The sequence below is a fragment of the Cnephaeus nilssonii genome, assembly GCF_951640355.1.
Source record: "Cnephaeus nilssonii genome assembly, chromosome: 9".
Classification (NCBI taxonomy): domain Eukaryota; kingdom Metazoa; phylum Chordata; class Mammalia; order Chiroptera; family Vespertilionidae; genus Cnephaeus; species Cnephaeus nilssonii.
Genome location: NC_137080.1, coordinates 38,124,112 through 38,144,559, shown reverse-complemented (window position 1 = coordinate 38,144,559; position 20,448 = coordinate 38,124,112). Strand labels below are relative to the sequence as shown.

The following is a 20,448-nucleotide window of genomic DNA, read 5'->3' as shown; positions in this document are numbered from 1 at the left end:
TTTGTGTTTTTGTTTCCTCAGGGATTTTTTAAAGGAATGTTATACATATAGTGAACTCTGAGACTATTCCCATGGTGTGATTTCTAGTTATAAACTTTAGAAACATTGTTTATAACCCTTAGATAAAATGCTTCAGTGTTCAGCATTTGTCCAGCCACCTGCACTTGCTAAATGTGTATTTGCCATTTTTTCCTGAAGCAATTTTCATTTCATTGGTGAAATTGATTTGTCAGTTTGTTCGTTATAACTTTCAATACTAGAGCTTTCACAGGGCTAAATAATCAGAATCAGTCTTTGAGGTCAGTGTCAGCCCATTGACCTCCACTGTGTTGTCACCTGAGGCAGCCTAGCGAGGATTAACCCTTGTTAGTGTGATAATGTCTTTACTTAAGTGTTGGCTTTTTAATACATAAGATTGAAAGAAGTAAAAGACAGAACAAAAGTAGTAGACTGAATCCCTGAATTATAAAGGCTTGTGGCTTTCCCCCACAAACCACTAAATTGTTCATTTGCATTATAGTAATTAATATTTTAAAATATAAAACCGAGTATTTTTCTTAGAAAACATTCCTATAATTACCAAATTTTAGGTTAAAGAATATATTGTCATAAACTAGTCCATTTCATCCATGTTTGAAAAAAATATATTTAAGAAAATTGGTTATAATAACAGGCATTAAACTTTGTGATGGTGTTTTTGTACTGTGTCCTTGAAATCACTAAATATCTAGAATAAAAATTTTTGTGATTTGGATTTAAAATGCAATTCTTGTTTTCTTCATCCAGGAATGTGCACCTAGTATTAGTCAGGAACTTTCTATGGAAAAGTAATTTTGGGTATATGCCTTTTAAAAGACTATTTTTTTTGTGGTTTTCTTATATAAAATAAAAATAAAGACTTCTCATGAAATATATAAACTATAATCTGTATTTGTCTAATTACATATACAATATATAATTATATATTTATGTCAAACTGGAATATAGCAAGCTATTGCTTATATGTAAAATATGTACTGTTTAGGTCTTGGATTCTTTTTCCTTAGAATCATAGGTATTTTGGGTTAAATTATAAGAAATCAATTCTTTAATGACAAAAATGGTTTAAAGGAAGTGTGTCTTAAATATGAGTTGTTTGTTTGACTCATGAAATAAATTAGTTTAATTACACGTGGCAATTTCCTTGGCTAGTGATGTAATGTGAAATAAAATTCTCCTTTTCCCCTCCCTGAAAACTCAAGCCAATTAATAGAACTTTTAAGCTCTTTGTCATAGGCCACCATGAAGGTCTGCAGAGAAGAACTTTAATCCAATAAACATTTCACTTAGATCATGAAAAGAAAGCATGAAGAGACGCTCCCGTGTGAGAGGGTGTTACTATGATTCCAGCCATGAAGAGATGTGAAGAATTTGCCAAAGTAACAAAGAGGTCCTCATATTTAAAGCACAAATGTGTCAAAACTAACAGAATAATTATTTAATTTGCTTGAACTCTATATTGAGAAAACTCTAAGAAGCCACAACTGTTTTCTTCAAAGCCTTCCCTGTTGGGCTGGATGGACAGGGCAAAGGGAGGTTGTGAGAAACCCAGATAGCAAATAACACTGGCCGAAGCTGGTCAGAAAAGGGAATAGATAATTAGACATAATTAGCGTGTATGAATTGTTGTCTCTCTGCCCTTAGCTTGAATAAATTTTGAAGAAAAAACCCTAGTAGTGAAAATCCTTTGATGTAGGAAGAGTCATTGTGGCTTGGCAGCATAAAGGCAGTGTTTTATACTTCTTACATAATGGTTGTGGTACAGAAAGAGTGAATGGATTCTGCACCCCCCTGTCTGCTTTATAGCAAGGACTTTTGGATTCTCTTGAAACGAAATGCATCACAAGTTTTCAGTCTTTAGTAATGAGGTAGCGGACCTCATCAGTGCTCAGGGGAAGCCATCTTTAGCTTTTGTTTAAATCTTAATCACGGTTTTTTTCTTTCTGGGAAATCTGTTTTCTTAAATCAACACTTCTTTTCCCTTTTTTTTTGCACCTCCAATAAGAGGAAGGGATGATGATCACGAAAGCTAAAGAGTTAAACAAAAATTATCACAGAAAAGACATATATTTTTGTGCTCTTAATCCCAGATGAAAAAGATGCTTGCTATATTTCTTTTTGTTTCAGCTTGGTAACATTCTAGGAAGGTTATTTTATAATAAAATGCGTAAGAAAACACATAAGGAATTATTTTTATATAGGTTTTTGAAAGAACTTGTTTTCCAATTGAAATTACACAAAGTAAATATGCTCCTATCTTGCTGTGGTTAAGTTTTTAAATGGAAATCACTTTGCTTAAAGATGCTACTCAGTAGATTTACCATAAACCGTACTTATTTGAGAGACACAGTAAAAATTCAGGTTTTGGAACCTAGGTCTGTGTGGATGCTCTGTACTACTGGGAAGACAAGAACTATTTCTTGAGAAAGCATTGTATTTATTTTGAAATTTTCTAAGACCTGAAACAATAAATCACCTAAAATGCAGTATCAATTTATTCTGATAATTGAATTATGTTCACTTTGACTAAAACATTTTAAAAAAGAGAATTAGCTATTTCAAAGCTCTAAAGTAAATTATGTATTGGGAGGGGCTAAACAGTTTACATATTATCTGTAAATAAGTTTTATATTTGATAAATTGTCTTCCATCAGCTATTTTGGAATTATATATTTTTAAAAATATACCCTTCACATACTTAAGTGCTCAGATTTCCTTCTAATTAATATTCTTGACATATTTTAATTATAAGACTTAAGTAGTCATCAGTGATCCATTCCTTAATGTATAATCTATGAATCTATTTTTATAAGTGTTGCTGTGCTTTAAATTTTTATTCTAACGTTTTGATTCTGGTTAGACTTCTTTCAAGCCACAATGCTCTGAGATGCTTTTGGCTACTTAACCCATTTTGCATATTGTGCCATTTGTGGAATAAAGTAGCCTTTTATTCTTGAAGTTGATTTGAACTCTGAAAGGCAACACCTGAACATCTCACAAAACTGGATAATTATGGCTGATTGTGTTTTTCAGGTATAGGTCACAGGAAATTCATTTGGGGTAAAGTATGTACAAAGCTAAGAAATATGCAGATTTTCTGTTGTAGGATTGTGTAAAAATTATTTACAGTTAATACTTGCATAAAGGTTAGAAAGGTTGATGAAGTGATATTTAGTTTTGCTTTACTATTCACTGCATGTCAGAATGTAATTATGACTGATTCATGAAACTGTCTTAGAAACGAACCATCTTTATTAAAATGCTGATCAAGATAAGAGCTGACAGTAATAAAGAATAGAACATTTTAGTCTTATTGCTTTTGAATGATTGCTAATTACCCCAGAGGTCATGTATAGTGCTTGGTAGGATTCATTGACATTACTTAAGTCTCCTGTTTCAACAACATCTGAGCATGAAGACACAAACTCTGTGCACATCAAACAATAGTTTGGCTAAGTTTTTGAGGCTTCAAGACATCCAAGAAATCTTCTTCTGTTATAGTGAACGTAGCTTCTATCTCTCCCTCAAAAGTATTGTCTATTAGGGGTTCTTATTACAATATTCTTTCCTATTGACTGTCTACACTTCCCCCATGTAAAAAAAAATTAACTTCAGACAGAAAAAGGGAGAGGGAGAGATGGAAACATCAATGATGAAAGAGAATTATCGATTGGGTGCCTCCTGCACGCCCCCTGCTGGGGATCAAACCTGCAACTTAGCATGTGCCCTGACAAGGAATGGAACCATGAAGTCCTGGTTCATGGGTCAACGCTCAACCACTGAGCAACACCAGATAGACTACACTTCCCATTTTTAAGTCGGTGTTAAATAGTAAACATAGGTTGTTAAAACAATGTCCTCTTCAAATAAATATACACACAATAGAAAATTAACAAGAACTTTGTTTTGACTTTTGTTTTCTTTATTTGGATGTATTACTGCCATCACGGGTTTAATAATCATATTTATTATTTTGTTTGCTTTACTAGAATGAAGCGGGGATTTTCTTGGGAAAACTGGACAAGGCTTAGAAGGGAGAAGGGGAGGGCAGAAAAATAAAGCTAAAAATGGTTCCAGTATATGTGGGAGAAGTTACCTGACATGGAACTAAGTAAGTTATGAATAGTGAGAGCTGAAATATAGAACAAGGAATTTGTAGAAACTCTTTTTGAGGGAATAAAGGTAGTAGGAAAGGTTCTGGACTCTAAGTTATAACCAGAGTTTAGGAGAGCCTGTTTAACAATGAGGAATATCCTCATTGTATGTGGAAGGCAGAATGCAAACAGAGGGTTATACATGTTAGACATTTTATAATTTGGGGAGTGCTTGGAAATAAGGATAATCATTCAAACTCTTTAACAACTGGTGCAGCTCTGACAGGCCAGTTAGATGCTGGACTGTGAACAGTCAGTCATGCCGTACTGGTGTGTGCTAGTGAGCACTAGCTTTGCCTGTAGATGAAAGTGTGTGTGTGTTTACTCACAGGATGTCAGACTTTGAAGGAGCCTTAGAAACATTTATCCCGCCTTTTTGTTGTATAGTGGAGGTAATTGAGGCTCTTGCCTAAGATCACCCAGCTATGGCAGAGCCAGGTATAGAACCCAAATTTCCTGCTTTTTATTGAAAGTTCTTTCTACCAAAGCACGTTGTACAATGTGTGCGCGCGTGTGTGTGCGTGCGCGCACGCGTGCGTGCGCACGTATGCATGCACATGTGTGCATTTTAACACTGCATAGTCATTGTATTTATATGTTATTTTACTGTCTTTGGGTAGAATTAATTTTCAATTGCTTTTATCAATAAGGAACTCTTTATCTTTCTTTTATAAGGTATAACCTACCTTATTAATCTAGCTTTAGTCATACACAATGATAAGTTAAATGTAGTGATATCCAAATCTCGTTTTAGCTAATAGCTTAGAATTTTCTCTTTAGATCTTTTATCAGAGATAAGAATAAGTTGCAAGATTTACTGAATTCATCTTATTTCTCTTCCTCTTTTCATCTTCAGATAAAAGTGCTAATGAACAGTGAAATGACAAAAAGTTGAGCAAATACAATGACGAAAGAGCATAAGCAGAGTTTAGGATATTTATAAATGCTCTCCTGGATACTGAAAGTCTTATTAACAAAGCCTTTGAAACTAGACTATTTATTTTTTAAGTTAAATATTTTATTGAGACTTAGTTTTTCTTTATTATTCCAGAAGTTGTGATTATAGTGTAAATGAATCACATGTATTATAGACTTTGTGTATTTATAGAATGGTTATACTTTTTTTAGATAGCATAGTTATTGTTTACCTCTGATTATTTGTGTAGAAGAAGGAAAAATCTTGTGGATAAATTTACTGGATTTTGAAAACAATAGATATTGTAAAGCTGCATATATGGTGGGAAGTTCCTGTTAGTCTGGAGATGAATTCACAGTTCCTTTTGTGGGAAAAAATGAAAGCTTACAGGAGCTGCAGTTATGCTTTGGTGCCATAGTTATAAACAAGATTATTTTTAAAAAATCAAATTAGACTTTATCAAACTTAAAAAATTTTGCTGTTCAAAGGACACCATTCAGAAACTACAAATACAAGTCACAGAGGAGAAATATCTTGCAGAACTTTCCTCTGACAAAGGACTTGTATTCAAATTACATAAAGAGTTCTTACAGCTCAATAATAAAATGACCCCTCGAAAAAGTTAAAAATGAACAAAATATATGAACTGACACTTCACAAAAGAAATACACAAATGGGCTAACAAGCACAGGTATAGATGCTCAACACATCACTCATCAGGGAAATGCAAATTATCCTTCAGAAATAAATTTATCCCCAGGTAAACAAAAACTGAGCAAGTTTATCATTACTAAATTTGCCTCTCAAGAAATGCTTAAAGAAATTCTTTAAACTGAAATGAAAAATGCCATGTGATATCATTTATATGTGCAATCTAAAAAAGCTGAGCTCATAGAGAGCTGGAAAAAATGTATCTTTTCAAATATTTTTCTGCACATTTATATATACATCTGTCTATGTGCACAAACATGTAGTTATGTCATAAATTAATGGGATAATAGTTTCATTTTGAATTGTGCATTTATCCCTTGGAGATATCCTGGAGACCTTTTGATATTAGATATAACTCTTGTTTTTTTTTTAATGGCTGCTTTCTATTTCACAGTATGGATGCACTATCATTTTTAAAATAAATATATATTTTATTGATTTCAGAGAGGAAGGGAGAGGGAGAGATAGAAACATCAATGATGAGAGAGAATAATTGATCGGCTGCCTCCTGCATGCCCCACATTGGGGATGGAGCCCGCAACCCGGGCATGTGCCCTGACTGGTAATTGAACTGCAACCTCCCGGTTCATAGATCAATGCTCAACCACTGAGCCACACTGGCCAGACTGCACTATCATTTTAAAACTATTTTTGTATACTTAGGTTTATTCTAGTTTTTACTTTTTAAATAATGCTTTAAAAAACTTACTTACAAATAGATTTTTAGTCACATGAGTCAGTGTTTCTGTAAGATTTCTAGAAATGGAATTTCTAGGTCAAAAGTTCTATGCAATTAAAGATTTGTTAAATTTTGTCAAATTACTCTTTACTTGTGTATTAGCTAACATTAAAATTTAAATGGTGGAACTGAATTTCTAAAAAGTAAGATGATATTTTTTAAGAAGCCACACTTAACCCTTATGGAACACAGTGGAGTATTAATAAATGACAAGAAATCACGTGGAGTTGAGGTATGAAGCTCTGGGAATTTTATTGGATACTAGAGGCCCAGTGCACGAAATTCATGTATGGATAGGGTCCCTAGTTCTGGCTGGCGATCAGAGCCAATCTGTGGGGCGACCAGTGGGGTAATTGAGGGGCCCCAGCTGGCACCCACCTTGGCTGGCCTGGGGCCTGCGGGCTAGGGGTAGCTCCTGCGTTGATCGTCTGCCCCCTGGTGGTCACTGCACATCATAGCGACCAGTCATTCCACCTGTCATTTGGCCGTTTGGTCAATTTGCATATTAGGCTTTTATTATATAGGACTAGAGGCCCATTGCACGAAATTCATGCATGGGGGGGGGGGGGTCCCCTCAGCCCAGCCTGCACCCTCTCCAATCTGGGACCCGTTGGGGGATGTCCGACTGCCAGTTTAGGCCTGATCCTGGGGATCGGGCCTAAACCGGCCGTTGGACATCCCTCTCACAATCCTGGACCGCTGGCTCCTAATTGCTCACCTGCCTGCCAGCCTGATCACCCCCAACTGCCCTCCTCTGCTGGCCTGGTTGCCCCCAACTGCCCTTCCCCCCGCCGACCTAGTCACCCCTCACTGCCCCCTCTGCTAGCCTGGTCACCCCCAACTGCAGCCCCCTCCCACTGGCCTGGTCACCCCTAACTGCCCCCCCACTGGCCTGGTCACCTCTTACTGCCCCCCCCCACCCCGCCGGCCTGGTTGCCCCTCACGCCCCCCCACCCACCGCCGGCCTGGTCACCCCACGCAGCCTGCTGTTCAGTCATTTGGTCGTCCCTCACTAACCCCCCTGCCGGCCTGGTCACCCCATGCAGCCTGCTTGTTCAGTCGTTTGGTCGTCCCTCACTAACCCCCCTGCCTGCCTGCCTGGCGTTCCAGGATTGTGAGAGGGATGTCCAACTGCCTGGTCATAGGCAGCCATCTTGTGAGGGCATGAGGGTCAAATTGCATATTACCTCTTTATTATATAGGAATTGCTTGTACATATTAAGTCAGCAACAGATTATTGCAAAATCATAATTACCAAAATATTTATAGGTGGTGGAATTTTTGAACCTTTGAACTATGTCTTATTCTGAACATAGAAGGTATGTGTAGTGGTGAAGAGCACAAGAGTTCAGATCTTCTGCCCCCTATGAGCAAAATAACTCTGGAGAAAAAGAGATCAGAATATGTGATCCTTTTGAATCTCAAGTATTGCATTGGTAAATTGAGACCAATAACCCTATTTTTAAAGGTTGTTGTAAAATTAAGTGCTCAATAAATGGTATCTGTTGTTATTTTTATTCTTCTGTAACAATTTTATAAAGATAAGCATGATTAAATATTTATCTTTTGGAGTAAATGGCAGTGGGGCATTTTCTGTATAACAAATAGAAAACACGTAAACTCTATATTATCACACGACTCAAAGGTTACCACTTTTCTGATGAACAGGAACATCTCTTCATATAAACAGCAGTATTCTTTGTTTTATTTTCTACCCATATGCCAAAATAATTAGATAGTATAAGGATAAGACTATCAATTCTGACTTGCTCATCATCCTGGCACATGGCTATTTATGGTGCAAATTGGGATCTTAGTTCATCCATATTAATTAAGTCTTGACTTAGTTGACATCCAAGGTCTTGACCTAGTTGACAAAGTCAGTATAGATTCTTGTTCTCCACAATTTCCTACTTCCTAATAGTCTAAGGATGATGATGATGATAATAGATAGATAGAAGATAGATAGATGATAGATAGATAGATAGATAGATAGATAGATAGATAGATAGATAGAAAGAATAGATAAGTTGGGATGTTATACACATAGTTCTAAGCTTAATTCTTTTTGATATCTTAAAAGTTCTATGAGATAAATAACTTTGGATTTAAATACAGAGTCCAATTTTCTAGAAATTGAAGAGAAAGGAAGTCATTGGGATTCTGAACAAGACATCTGGTAACACAATAGCAGTTGCCACGGTCAGATGTTCCACCTTTCCTTTTATAGATGGTGAGAGTGGTGGTGTGTTTGAAGGGCCATGGTTCCGTCTCAGAGTTTCAAACACTGACAGAGAGGCTCTACAACTGTTGTGCTAGGCTTCTGTGCTAAGTCTGAGCAAGTGTGCCGCTGGTGCTTTGTCTTATTTATTTTTATTTTTTTAGTTACTTTGAAAATATTTTTGGTGACATTTTCAGAAACTCATTATTTTAGAGGAATATTGGAACGTTCTACATCATAGTCATGCTAAAAAAGATAAGGATGTAACCTCATTTACAAGATGTGAGTTGAAAACTCAACTCTATAAACTATGGTCATCTAGTTTGAGATGTTGAGATCTTTTGTTTCACTGACCTGTATTTAAATCCAAAGTTATTTATCTCATTGAACTTTCAAGATATCAAAAAGAATTAAGCTCAGAACTATGTGTATAACATCCCAACTTATCCATTTATCTATGTATCTATGTATCTATCTATGTATCTATGTATCTATGTATCTATCTATCTATCTATCTATCTATCTATCTATCTATCTATCATCTATCTACTATCTGTCTATTATCATCATCGTCATCATCATCATCATCTCAATGTGTGTAGGAAAAACTTGATGGATAAAGCTACAAGCAAACCTTTTTCTGAGAAGGATATACTTTCACTTTTACCTTTATACTTTTAAAAAATATCTATGTTTTTATTGATTTTAGAAAGAGAGGAAGGGAGAGAGAAACATCAATTGGCTGCCTCCTGCATGCCCCCTACTGGGGATCAAGCTCACAACCCTGGCATGTGCCCTGACCAGAAATCAAACTGGCAACCTCTCGGTACATGGGAGGAAGCTCAACCAACTGAGCCACACTGGCCAGGTCTCTACCTTCATACTTATAATATTTGAATTTTTACAGTGAGCATGCTTCACATTTTTATTTTAAAATATACGTTATTAAAGAATTCAGTAAAAAGATAGATCTTATTTGAATATTTTATTTCTTGGAACTAGAAAAAGTATCAATTTTTTTTTATTTTTTGCTTATTAAAAATGTATAGCCCAGCTGGTGTTGCTCAGCAGTTGAGCATCCACTCAGGAACCAAGAGGTCGCCGGTTTGATTCCTGGTCAGGGCACATGCTGGGGCTGCGGGCTCGATCTCCAGTAGGGGGCTTGCAGGAAGCAGCTGATCGATAATGTTCCTCTCTCATCGATGTTTCTATCTATCACTTTCCCTTCCTCTCTCTCTAAAAATCAACAAAAACACATTTCAAAAAAATGTATAAAACCAATCAGTTGAATATTGTAAAAAAAACTTCAATAATTTGATTCTTTATATCCCTATTTAATATAATCAGTTAGTTAAGATATAAAACTTTGATTTATGTGGTTGGTGGCTTTTTTCTCTTTTTCCAAATTTTCTATAGTAAGCAATATTACTTTTAAAATAAAGAGTATTTAAGGTAGGCAAATCTTTATTATTTCAATTCTTGTTTATGTTGACATTGATATATTGTGGTTTTAGAGGATTTTTCTCCACAATATTTATTGTTCTTTTGTTCTAACTGGGAAGGGAAAAGTCAGAGTAGAAACTATATAAAGCTATTTTGTGAGATGGTTATTATTCTAACGGTATTATTCAAAATTGCTAAAAATACACACAATAGGTTTTAAGGAAAATGCAAACTGCTGGAATATGCTTCTTTTAGTAGCACATTTTTCTTTCCAAAGTCAAAGGCCTTTGACTCTTGAGTGTGCCCCCATGGGTGTGTTAACCTCCCTCCTTTTTCTCCCCAAGCTTCCTAATTTCATTTTTAGAGTGTGTAATTGTATTTGTCCTTTGTGTACATAAATAAACTATTTTAAAATAAATTTTGTTTGGTAGCTGATTAGTTTTATGCATTTGAATTGGATGATGATAAGAGGTCACAGGTCTTGTAATATTCCTGGAAATTAGGAAATTACTTAAGAGATTATGCTCCTTTGACTAGATTCATCCTCAACTTGGAAATAGCTTAGCGTTCACCCTCCTCCAACCTTCTGCAAAGTGTTTTGAAGACTCTGGTTTGAGTGAATAAAATCTGAAAATTGGAGGTTTATTTTTTTAAAAATATAAACCGAGTATTATTATTTTCCAGACAATTATGAGCTAACATTTAAGGGCTTTGGTTACTGTTCCTTTGCTGCTGATTAGGTATTCCTGGGTGGTGATTAGTGAATGTACAAATGCAATCATTTGGTAGGGCTTAATCACTCATATGAGAGGGAAGTAAGTTACCCAGAAAGTGAAACTGAAGCTTGTATAGCTTCCATTAACCTTATTTTTTTTAATAGAACAAAAAAGAGAAGAAAAAAATGTTGACTAAATTAGGAATATTGAGCCATGTAAGATAAATTGTGGTTTAACAGACATATAGACCAATGGAACAGGACAGAGAATCCAGATATCGACCCAAGCCACTATGAGAAAGAGAACATTGGGAAATATATGAACAAATTGCTATACTATTTATTTTATTTATTACTAGAGGCCCGTTGCACGATATTGTGCAAGAATAGGCCTTCCTTCTGCTGGCTTCACTCCCGGCCACCCAGGAGCCTGCAAGTCCTCGCTCCCGGGCTGCCCAGGAGCCTGCAAGTCCTTGTTCCCGGCCAGAGCACCGCTCCTGTAGCTCCCTCCTGCTCCGTACCTGCATATGCAAATTAACCCGCCATCTTTGTTGGGTTAATTTGCATACTCACTCCTGATTGGCTGTGGGCGTAGCGGAGGTATGGTCAATTTACATGGTTGTCTATTATTAGGTAAGATATTGTTTGTGGTACAAGTAGCTTATGAATAATTGGTCCTTACATACCAGGACAGATTTCCAAGAGAGAGAGGGGGCGGGGGGAGGGAGGGAAGTGCTATTAGCAAGTGCCTCTCCTTTCTTTGTACTGGATGACTGAGCACCCACATTTATAGCATGGGCAAGGGGGAGGAAGTATTTTTTCCCAGGTTTAGTACTTTACTCAAGGCTGAGAAGAAGAGAGATATATGACTATACCTTCTATTCTTTATTTTTTAAAATTCTTTATTGTTTAAATTATTACATACAGTATTATATCTGTCTCCTTTTCCCCCCGTTGACCTCTCCCTGGCCACCCCACCTCTGCACATGCCCTCACCTCCTTAGTGTCTGTGTCCGTTGGTTATGCTTATATGCATTAATACAAGTCCTTTGGTTGATCTCTTACCCTCCTCCCCCTTCCTCTGCCTTCCCTCTGAAGTTTGATGGTCTGTTCGATGCTTCTCTGTCTCTGGATCTATTTTTGTTCATGAGTTTATATTGTTCATTATATTCCACAAATGAGTGAGATCATGTGATATTTTTCTTTCTCCAACTGGCTTATTTCACTTAGCGTAATGCTATCCAGGCCCATCCATGCTGTTGCAAATGGTAAGAGTTCTTTCTTTTTTACAGCAGCATAGTATTCCATTTTTGTAGTGTACCACAGTTTTTTAATCCACTTGTCTGCTGATGGGCACTTAGGCTGTTTCCAAATCTTAGCTATTGTAAATTGTGCTGCTATGAACATAGTGGTGCATATGTCATTTCTGATTGGTGTTTCTGGTTTCTTGGGATATATTCCTAGAAGTGGAATCTCTGGGTCAAATGGGAGTTCCATTTTTAATTTTTTGAGGAAATTCCATACTGTTTTCCACAGTGGCTGCACCAGTCTGCATTTCCACCAGCAGTGCACGAGGATTCCTTTTTCTCCACATCCTCTCTAGCACTTGTCGTTTGTTGATTTGTTGATAGCCATTCTGACAGGTGTGAGATGGTACCTCATTGTCGTTTTGAATTGCATCTCTCGGATGATTAGTAACTTTGAGCATGTTTTCATATGTCTCTTGGCCTTCTGTATGTCCCCTTTCAAAAAGTGTCTATTTAGGTCCTTTGCCCATTTTTTGATTGGATTGTGTATCTTCCTTTTGTTAAGATGTATGAGTTCCCTATAAATTTTGGAGATTAGGCCCTTATTGGATATAACATTGGCAAATATGTTCTCCCATGCAGTGGGCTTTCTTGTTATTTTGTTGATGGTTTCTTTTGCTGTGCAGAAGGGTTTTATTCTGATGTAGTCCCATTTGTTTATTTTCTCCTTAGTTTTCATTGTCCTAGGAGCTGTATTGGTAAAGATATTGCTACGACATATGTCTGATATTTTGCTGCCTATGGATTCTTCTAAGATTTTTATGGTTTCCCGTCTTACATTTAAGTCCTTTATCCATTTTGAGTTTATCTTTGTGTATGGTGTAAATTGGTAGTCTAGTTTCATTTTTTTTGCATGTATCTGTCCAATTTCCCCAACACCATTTATTGAAGAGACTGTCTTGACTCCATTGTATGTTCTTGCCTCCTTTGTCAAATATTAATTGAGCTTAGTGGCTTGGGTCGATTTCTGGATTCTCTGTCCTGTTCCATTGGTCTATATGTCTGTTCTTGTGCCAGTACCAGGCAGTTTTGAGAACAGTGGCTTTGTAATATAGCTTGATATCTGGTATTGTGATCCCTCCAACTTTGTTCTTCTTTCTCAGATTGCTGCAGCTACTCAGGGTCTTTTTTTATTCCATATGATTTTTGGAGAGTTTGTTCTAGGTCTGTGAAATATGCCATTGCTATTTTTATAGGTCGTCTGAAGCTAGGAGAGAGTGGAATGCATGTATTCGGACAAAAGAGTATTTTACTTTTATTTTTGAGTTTTTGGTGAGATGGGTTATAGGGCCTGAGTCCTGAGAGTGAGGCCTGGGAAGTAGGTTTGAGCAACATGGAATAATGATGAGCTAGGAATGTCTGTATGGGGAGGCCAACTTGCTGCTCAGGGCAAGCACTATAGTGTGCCGTGACTCTGTTAGGTTCCGGGGTTGTTCTTCTCATATGGCGTTCAAAAGTTCAGCTTTGGAGGCTTCCCCAGAGGACCAGCTTCTACTTCGGGATTATTTTATACTAATCAAATCCACAATTGCTAGTGTACAATTTACCCTTGAACAACATGGGTTTGAACTAGATCCTTTTATATAAGTGGACTTTATTCAGTAAGCATTGTAACTGTATTTTCTTTTCCTTATGATTTTCTTTTTCTTTTCTTTTTTTTATATTGATTTCAGAGAGGAAGGGCGAAGGAGAGAGAGAGAGAGAAACGTGAATGATGAGAGAGAATCGTTGATTGGCTGCCTCTTGCATACTTCCTGCTGAGGATCGAGCCCACGACTTGGGCATGTGCTCTTGAACAGAATCGAACCCGGGACCCTTCAGTACACAGGCTGATGCTCTTTCCACTGAACCAAACCAGCTAAGGCCTTATGATTTTCTTAATAACACTAGAGGCCCGGTGCACAAAATTTGTGCATGGGAGCGGTGTCCCTCAGCCCAGCCTGCACCCTCTCCAATCTGGAACCCCTCAGGGGATGTCCAACTGCCAGTTTAGGCCCGATCCCTGTGGGCAGTTGGACATCCCTCTCACAATCCAGAACTGCTGGCTCCCAACTGCTCGCCTGCCTGCCTTCCTGATTGCCCCTAACTGCTTCTGCCTGCCAGCTTGATCACCCCCTAACCACTCCCCTGCCAGCCTGATTGATGCCTAACTGCTCCCCTGCTAGCCTGGACATCCCCTGAGGGGTCCCAGATTGGAGAGGGTGCAGGCTGGGCTGAGTCCTTGCATAGCTGTACACACCTCCAGTGCACAAATTTCATGCACCGGGCCTCTAGTAAAAATATATTTTGAAAAAAAACTACCAATGAAATAAGATTACACACAAACATACAACTTCCCTTCCCCGCAGGCTTGATCACCCCCAACTGCCCTCCCTTGCAGGCATGGTCCCTCCCAACTGCCCTCCCCTGCTGGCCTGATCACCCACAACTGCCCTCCCTTGAAGACCTGGTCCCTCCCAACTGCCCTCCCCTGCTGGCCATCTTTGACCACATGGGGGCAGCCATCTTGTGTTGGAGTGACGGTCAATTTGCATATTACTCTTTTATTAGATAGGATAGAGGCCTGGTGCACGGGTGGGGGCCAGGTGGTTTGCCCTGAAGGGTGTCCCAGATCAGGGTGGGGGTTCCCTTGGGGCATGGGACTGCCTGGGTGAGGGGCCTGTGGTGGTTTGCAGGCTGGCCACGCCCCCAGGCAACCCAAGCGAAGGCCCTGGTATCTGGGATTTATTTATCTTCTACAATTGAAACTTTGTAGCCTTGAGCAGAGGCCAGGGCAGGTCAGGACAGGTGGAAAGCTTGGGTTCCTCCATCGCCAGGGAAACCGAAGTCTCCTGCTCACTCCGTGGCCACAGCCATTTTTGTTGGGATTTATTTATCTTCTATAATTGAAACTTTGTAGCCTTGAGCGGAGGCCTAGGCCGGCCAGGAAGCTTGGCTTCCTCCATCGCCACAGAAACCCAAGCCTCCTGCTCTCTCCAGCTCCGTGGCTGCTGCCGTTTTTGTTGGGATTTATTTATCTTCTATAATTGAAACTTTGTAGCCTTGAGTGGAGTCCAGGGCCGGCCAGGGTGTGCGGGAAGCTTGGCTTCCTCCATTGCTGGCAAAACCCAAGCCTCCTGCTTGCTCTGTGGCCACAGCCATCGTGGTTGGGTTAATTTGCATACTTGTTCCTGATTGGTTGGTGGACGTGGCTTGTGGGTGTAGCAGAGGTATGGTATATTTGCATATTACTCTTTTATTAAATAGGATTTTCTCTAGCTTACTTTATTGTAGAAGTAAAGCATGTGACATATAACTTACAAAATATGTGTCCATTGGCTATTTATGTTTATGTTAAGGCTTCCAGTCAACAGTTGGTTATTAGTAGTTAAGTTTCTGGGGAGTCAAAAGTTATATGTGGATTTTGGACTGTGTGTGGGATCAGTACCCCTAAAACCCTTGTTGTTCAAGGTTCAACTGTATAAATCAAACTGTTGTACCTATTTCAGCCTTCCAGCCAAGACTTCTGGCTCTTCATTCCTAGGGTAATGAACTGTCCCCATTTGCCCAGAACTGTCCTGATACCAGCACTGAAAGTCCTGCATCCAGAAAAACCCCTCAGTCCCAGGGGGATGGTTGATCACCCTATTTTACTTCCCTGAACCTGTAGCAGCTGCAGGGTGGGAGGAGGGGAAACATATTCACTGCCACTGTGTACAGTCTCTTCCCTGTAGTGCAGATGAGAAACAGCCCATAGTCCTTGCATAGCTGTACACCCCAGGAAGCAATTTCAGGGAGGAAGATATTGCTAAATCTCACGTGTGCCCAGATATTACTGTTCTGATTATCTATTGCTGCGTAACAAATGACCACAAAATTTAGAGGCTTATGACAATGTTACTTCATTATCTCTCCTGGTTTTTGTGGATCAGGGATTTGAGAAACCCTCAGCTGGCAATTCTGGCTCCCTCAGTACCCTAAGTGCCTACAACTGAAACAGCTGGGGACTGGTCAGACACCTCTCTGTTCATGTCATCTCGGGCCTCTCCAGGTTGGCTATGGTATGGGCTACTTTAAGCTCTCTCAGGGCACTGTTGCCTCCACGCAGTTTGATATTTACTGACAGTTCAGGGTTCAAGAGAAGTGTTCCAGCCACCAAGTAAGAAGCTGCCTTGAATGTCATCTAGGATATTGTATAACATCATTTTCACCAGAGTTACAGGATTCAAGGGAGGGGAAAACAGATCCCACTTCTTGATGGCTGGAGTGTCAACGGCCCAACATGCTGGGATGGAGAGATTATTGCAGCCATCTTTGGAAAATACAATTCGCCACAATCACCTTGGCCCCAAAATGCAGTTTTTCATTAATACTAGTAAGAGTAGTGAAGTTGTTAAAATACAATTTTTCCTCATGAATTTTCATAAAGCAATTTTCATTTTGAGTGAAAATGAAAAGATCAGCCTGTAAATGTTTCTTGAATTGTTTTGAAATCCCTTGCTCACCATTTGGACTGAATAACTATCTATATCTATCTATCTATCTATCTATCTATCTATCTATCTATCTATCTATCTATCTGATATAGATCCTTTTCAAAATAAAGCCAACTGACCAAGATAAATGTAGCAAAATGTTCATATGCTTCTGTAGTAAGAGTTTTAGGGTGTGTGCGATGTGTCCATACACATAAGCACCCTGGGGAGGAGAGCATAGAAAGGGAAGCGTAATTGGGAGGAGAGAAGGACATCAGTGGCACAGGCTGACTCAGGTTGGAGGGAGGTGCTCACTGCAGGAAAGAGCTCTGAAGACTTTGATGGCTGGAGAGGGAACTAAGGTCAAGGGCAGAAGCATTTTGAAGTGAAGGGCAGGAGTACATATAGCATCACTTGAGTATGGTCATCTGGTTTAAAATGTGAATGCTAACATTCTGGCCCAACTTGCTTAGACTGTCTCTCTCTATTGTGACGATAAAGACCCATGAGTTATTCTTTTTGATAGTCTCTAGCTTCTTACTACTGGATAATAGAAATCGGGATTTTTAAAAAAATGTGAAGCAGTTACATGAGGGATTTACCGATAGCATTGTTTTCACAAAGTTTCAGGAAGGCATGCTGCAAATCTTAATTTTTTAAACTGATTTTTTTAACTTAATATACCACTATATTTAATATTCAAGTTTTGTGATTCTTACATGAGTGCTATTGTTGTCCTAAACTCATTATTTTGTTGAGAAAAATTAAAAAAATAAGGTAAGCAGAAAGATTATAATTCTAAGCCACCACTTGGTTAAAAAGATGTCATCTGTGTTTGATTGTAGGAGTACTGCAATACGGTCCAGCTGGACTCTGGGATAGATTACCGGAAAAGGGAGCTTCCTGCTGCAGGAAAGCTCTACTACCTGTAAGTTTGTTCTTGTTTAGATGTTAATTTTGTAAGTTTGCTATCTAATAATTAATCAGGAAAGGATCAGAAAAATAAGCAGGTTAGTTATTAGAACGGGAAAGGCTAGTTTTGAAGCCTGTGATTTTTAAAATACAAGGTGTTATAATATTAACTACTTTAAACTGTTTTTTGCCATCCACATTTGCATGATTTATCATGTGTGATTGGATGAAACCCTAATTAGTTTTTGGGGGAGGAGTGATGACAGATGGTTAGGAAGTAATGAGTATCCTCTTATAAGACACTCTAGTATTAAGAGAATATCTTTATTGTGCTAAAGTAATTAATTATTTGTGGACATCTTCTGCCAAATGTGCCATTTCCATTTCCCAAAAATTGTTGTTTTATTTTGTCAGACAACCTGTTCGTATTTATCATTGTTGATTGACTTCCATACATAACTATGTAAAACATATATACACATATATACACAAGTATGACTGGATATGCATTTTGTCTTTTAAAAGCTAAAACTTTCCTTTGTAGGACCAATTTACAAATAATACATATCTTAAGCATGTGCAGTTAATGCTGAAAAACATAGTTTGTTTTAAAATATTGTTTGTGAGAACCTGAAAAGGAAAATGCGCTTTACAAATGCAAACTGTTGTTTCGTGTATGCTGTCCGTGTTAGGCACATTGTGGGTTCCCAGTAAATAAATCTGTCTATAAGGCAGCGATGTCAACCTTTTTCATCTCACGGCACATGTAAACTAATTACTAACATTCTGCGGTACATCACAAAATATGTTATTTTTTACTGATCTGACAAAAAAAGATACAATTTTTTTTCCCATTCACACCAGGCAGCCATTATTGTGTTGGCTGTTGTCATTTCTTTTTACTTGACAATCTAAGGGAAAAGCGGTCAGTGCCCCTGACTAAATAGTCAGGTATTGCATGTTTTAAAAATTCTTGTGGCACACTCGTGTGCCATGGCACGTGGTTGAAAATCGCTGGTTAAGGGCTAATTGTGACTTAACTCAAAGGCATGTTTCTGCTAATTTAAATTTTGATGACAATGTGCATATGAAAGGCTCAGAAAGTTCTCATCTCTGCCACCTTGTAAGCAGAAGCACTTTACTGTTTTTGAAGCAGAAATTAGCTAGAAAAATCACATAATTAAAATTGCATACTTTACAGTGTACCAAGGGAACTATTTCAGTTTATTATTCAGATTCTGATGATTATTTATAGGAGGTTCTTCATCTGCCCTTAAGTACTTTGTCTTTAAAGTACATTATAATTTTTAAAAACTCTTATAGCACTTTTTTTCTGCTTTAACTTAGATGCCTACTCCCCCCACCTCCCCCCCCCCCCCCCCCCCACACACACACACACACACGCCCAGCTTCTTTTATATTTGTGTTTTCTGGGCTTTTTATTCTTCTGATATTCCTGATTCTTAGCTACTTATTTTTTGCTACTCCAGATGTAATTTCTTCTTCTCTTCCTCCTCCTCCTCCTTCTCCTCCTCCTCCTCCTCCTCCTTGTCTTTATTTTTCAAATAAGGTAATTCTTATTCCCTTTTTTCTCACAAAATGTATCCATATGTGGAAGAATTAAAACATTTTTCTAATGGGAAGTTCCCTAAATAAATATGGCAGTCTGGGTCTAAATTGTGGTATTTGCTTCATAGTGCCAGAGAGGTATGGGTGGGATTTACAGGAGGTAGAAAGGCTGCTTTTGCTTGGAGCATAGCTATTTCCTCTCTGACCTACCTTGTGTTGCCCCTTCCTCTGTCTGATAAAAGTAACACAATTCTAACACAATGAAATGCAGATTGTGCTTAGGTTAAAACATGTCCTGGAGGAAAAATAATTTGACAACATCTGAGTCTAGGAAACTAGAATTTACAAAGGATTTCATGAAACTCTGGAACAGCTTTCTAAAAAATATATATAAAATCATTTAATCCTCAAAGAAGGTAGATTTGGTCACAAATTTAACATTAAAAGTGTTTTCATCAGCCCTGGCCAGTGTGGCTCAATTGGTTGGGCATCGGCTCATGTACCAAAGGGCTGCTGGTTTGATTCCCATTCCGGGCAGATGCCTGGATTGATGGCTCTGTCCCTGGTCGGGGGCCTACAGGAGGCCACCAATTGATGTTTCTCTCTCTCTCATCAATATTTCTCTTTTCCTCTCTCACTAAAAAAATCAATAAAATAAAAAATGTTTTAAAAGGGGGGGCTTTCATCATAGTTTGGTAACTAAGCTGAGAGAGCCTGGGGGCATACCTCAGTCAGAGGATAAGGCAGATATGTTTCCCAAAGGAGAATTAGGAATTAAAATTATCTCAGAAGTGGAAGAATAATATTAGATACCAAGATAGGTTCCTAGGGATATAATTTACATTGCTTTACATGAGCCCTTGGATAGAATTTCTTTTAAGGCAGAGTAAAAGAAAAATTCCTGGGTCATAGTAATTTCTGATGTAGTTAGATTTCTTTTTATCTTCTTCTTATAGGAAAACTATTTTTTTCCCATAACAGATTTTAATGTGCTATGCTATATATTGCCCTATTAAAGCATGTATTTATTTTATTACCCTCTGCTTAAACATCTGGAGTTGGTTCCTGAATATGCAGGTCCAGACTACCTACCCCATGTCAATTTTACTAGCACCCCAGTGGCCTAAAAAGAAAAAATTTCTAGCTTCCCTCCAGGGGAATACCAGACAATATCTCAGAATTTCATATAAGCAAAATCCCATATATGATCATAAACTAACAAAAATATTCATTAACTCAGTATTTTATTAGTCTAACTTTCCAAAGCC

The 20,448-nt window shown here is 38.2% G+C and overlaps 1 protein-coding gene across 4 annotated transcripts in view; it reads left to right on the top strand.

The window, feature by feature from the left end:
• Positions 1–20,448, top strand: part of AFG1L (AFG1 like ATPase) — a 169,015-nt gene that overhangs the window by 90,417 nt on the left and 58,150 nt on the right. For all 4 annotated transcript variants that reach the window (XM_079780359.1, XM_079780357.1, XM_079780358.1 and 1 more), the window contains one exon: positions 17,545–17,627. In XM_079780359.1, the coding sequence (XP_079636485.1) occupies positions 17,545–17,627 (83 nt within the window). The remainder of the gene's footprint in view (positions 1–17,544; positions 17,628–20,448) is intronic.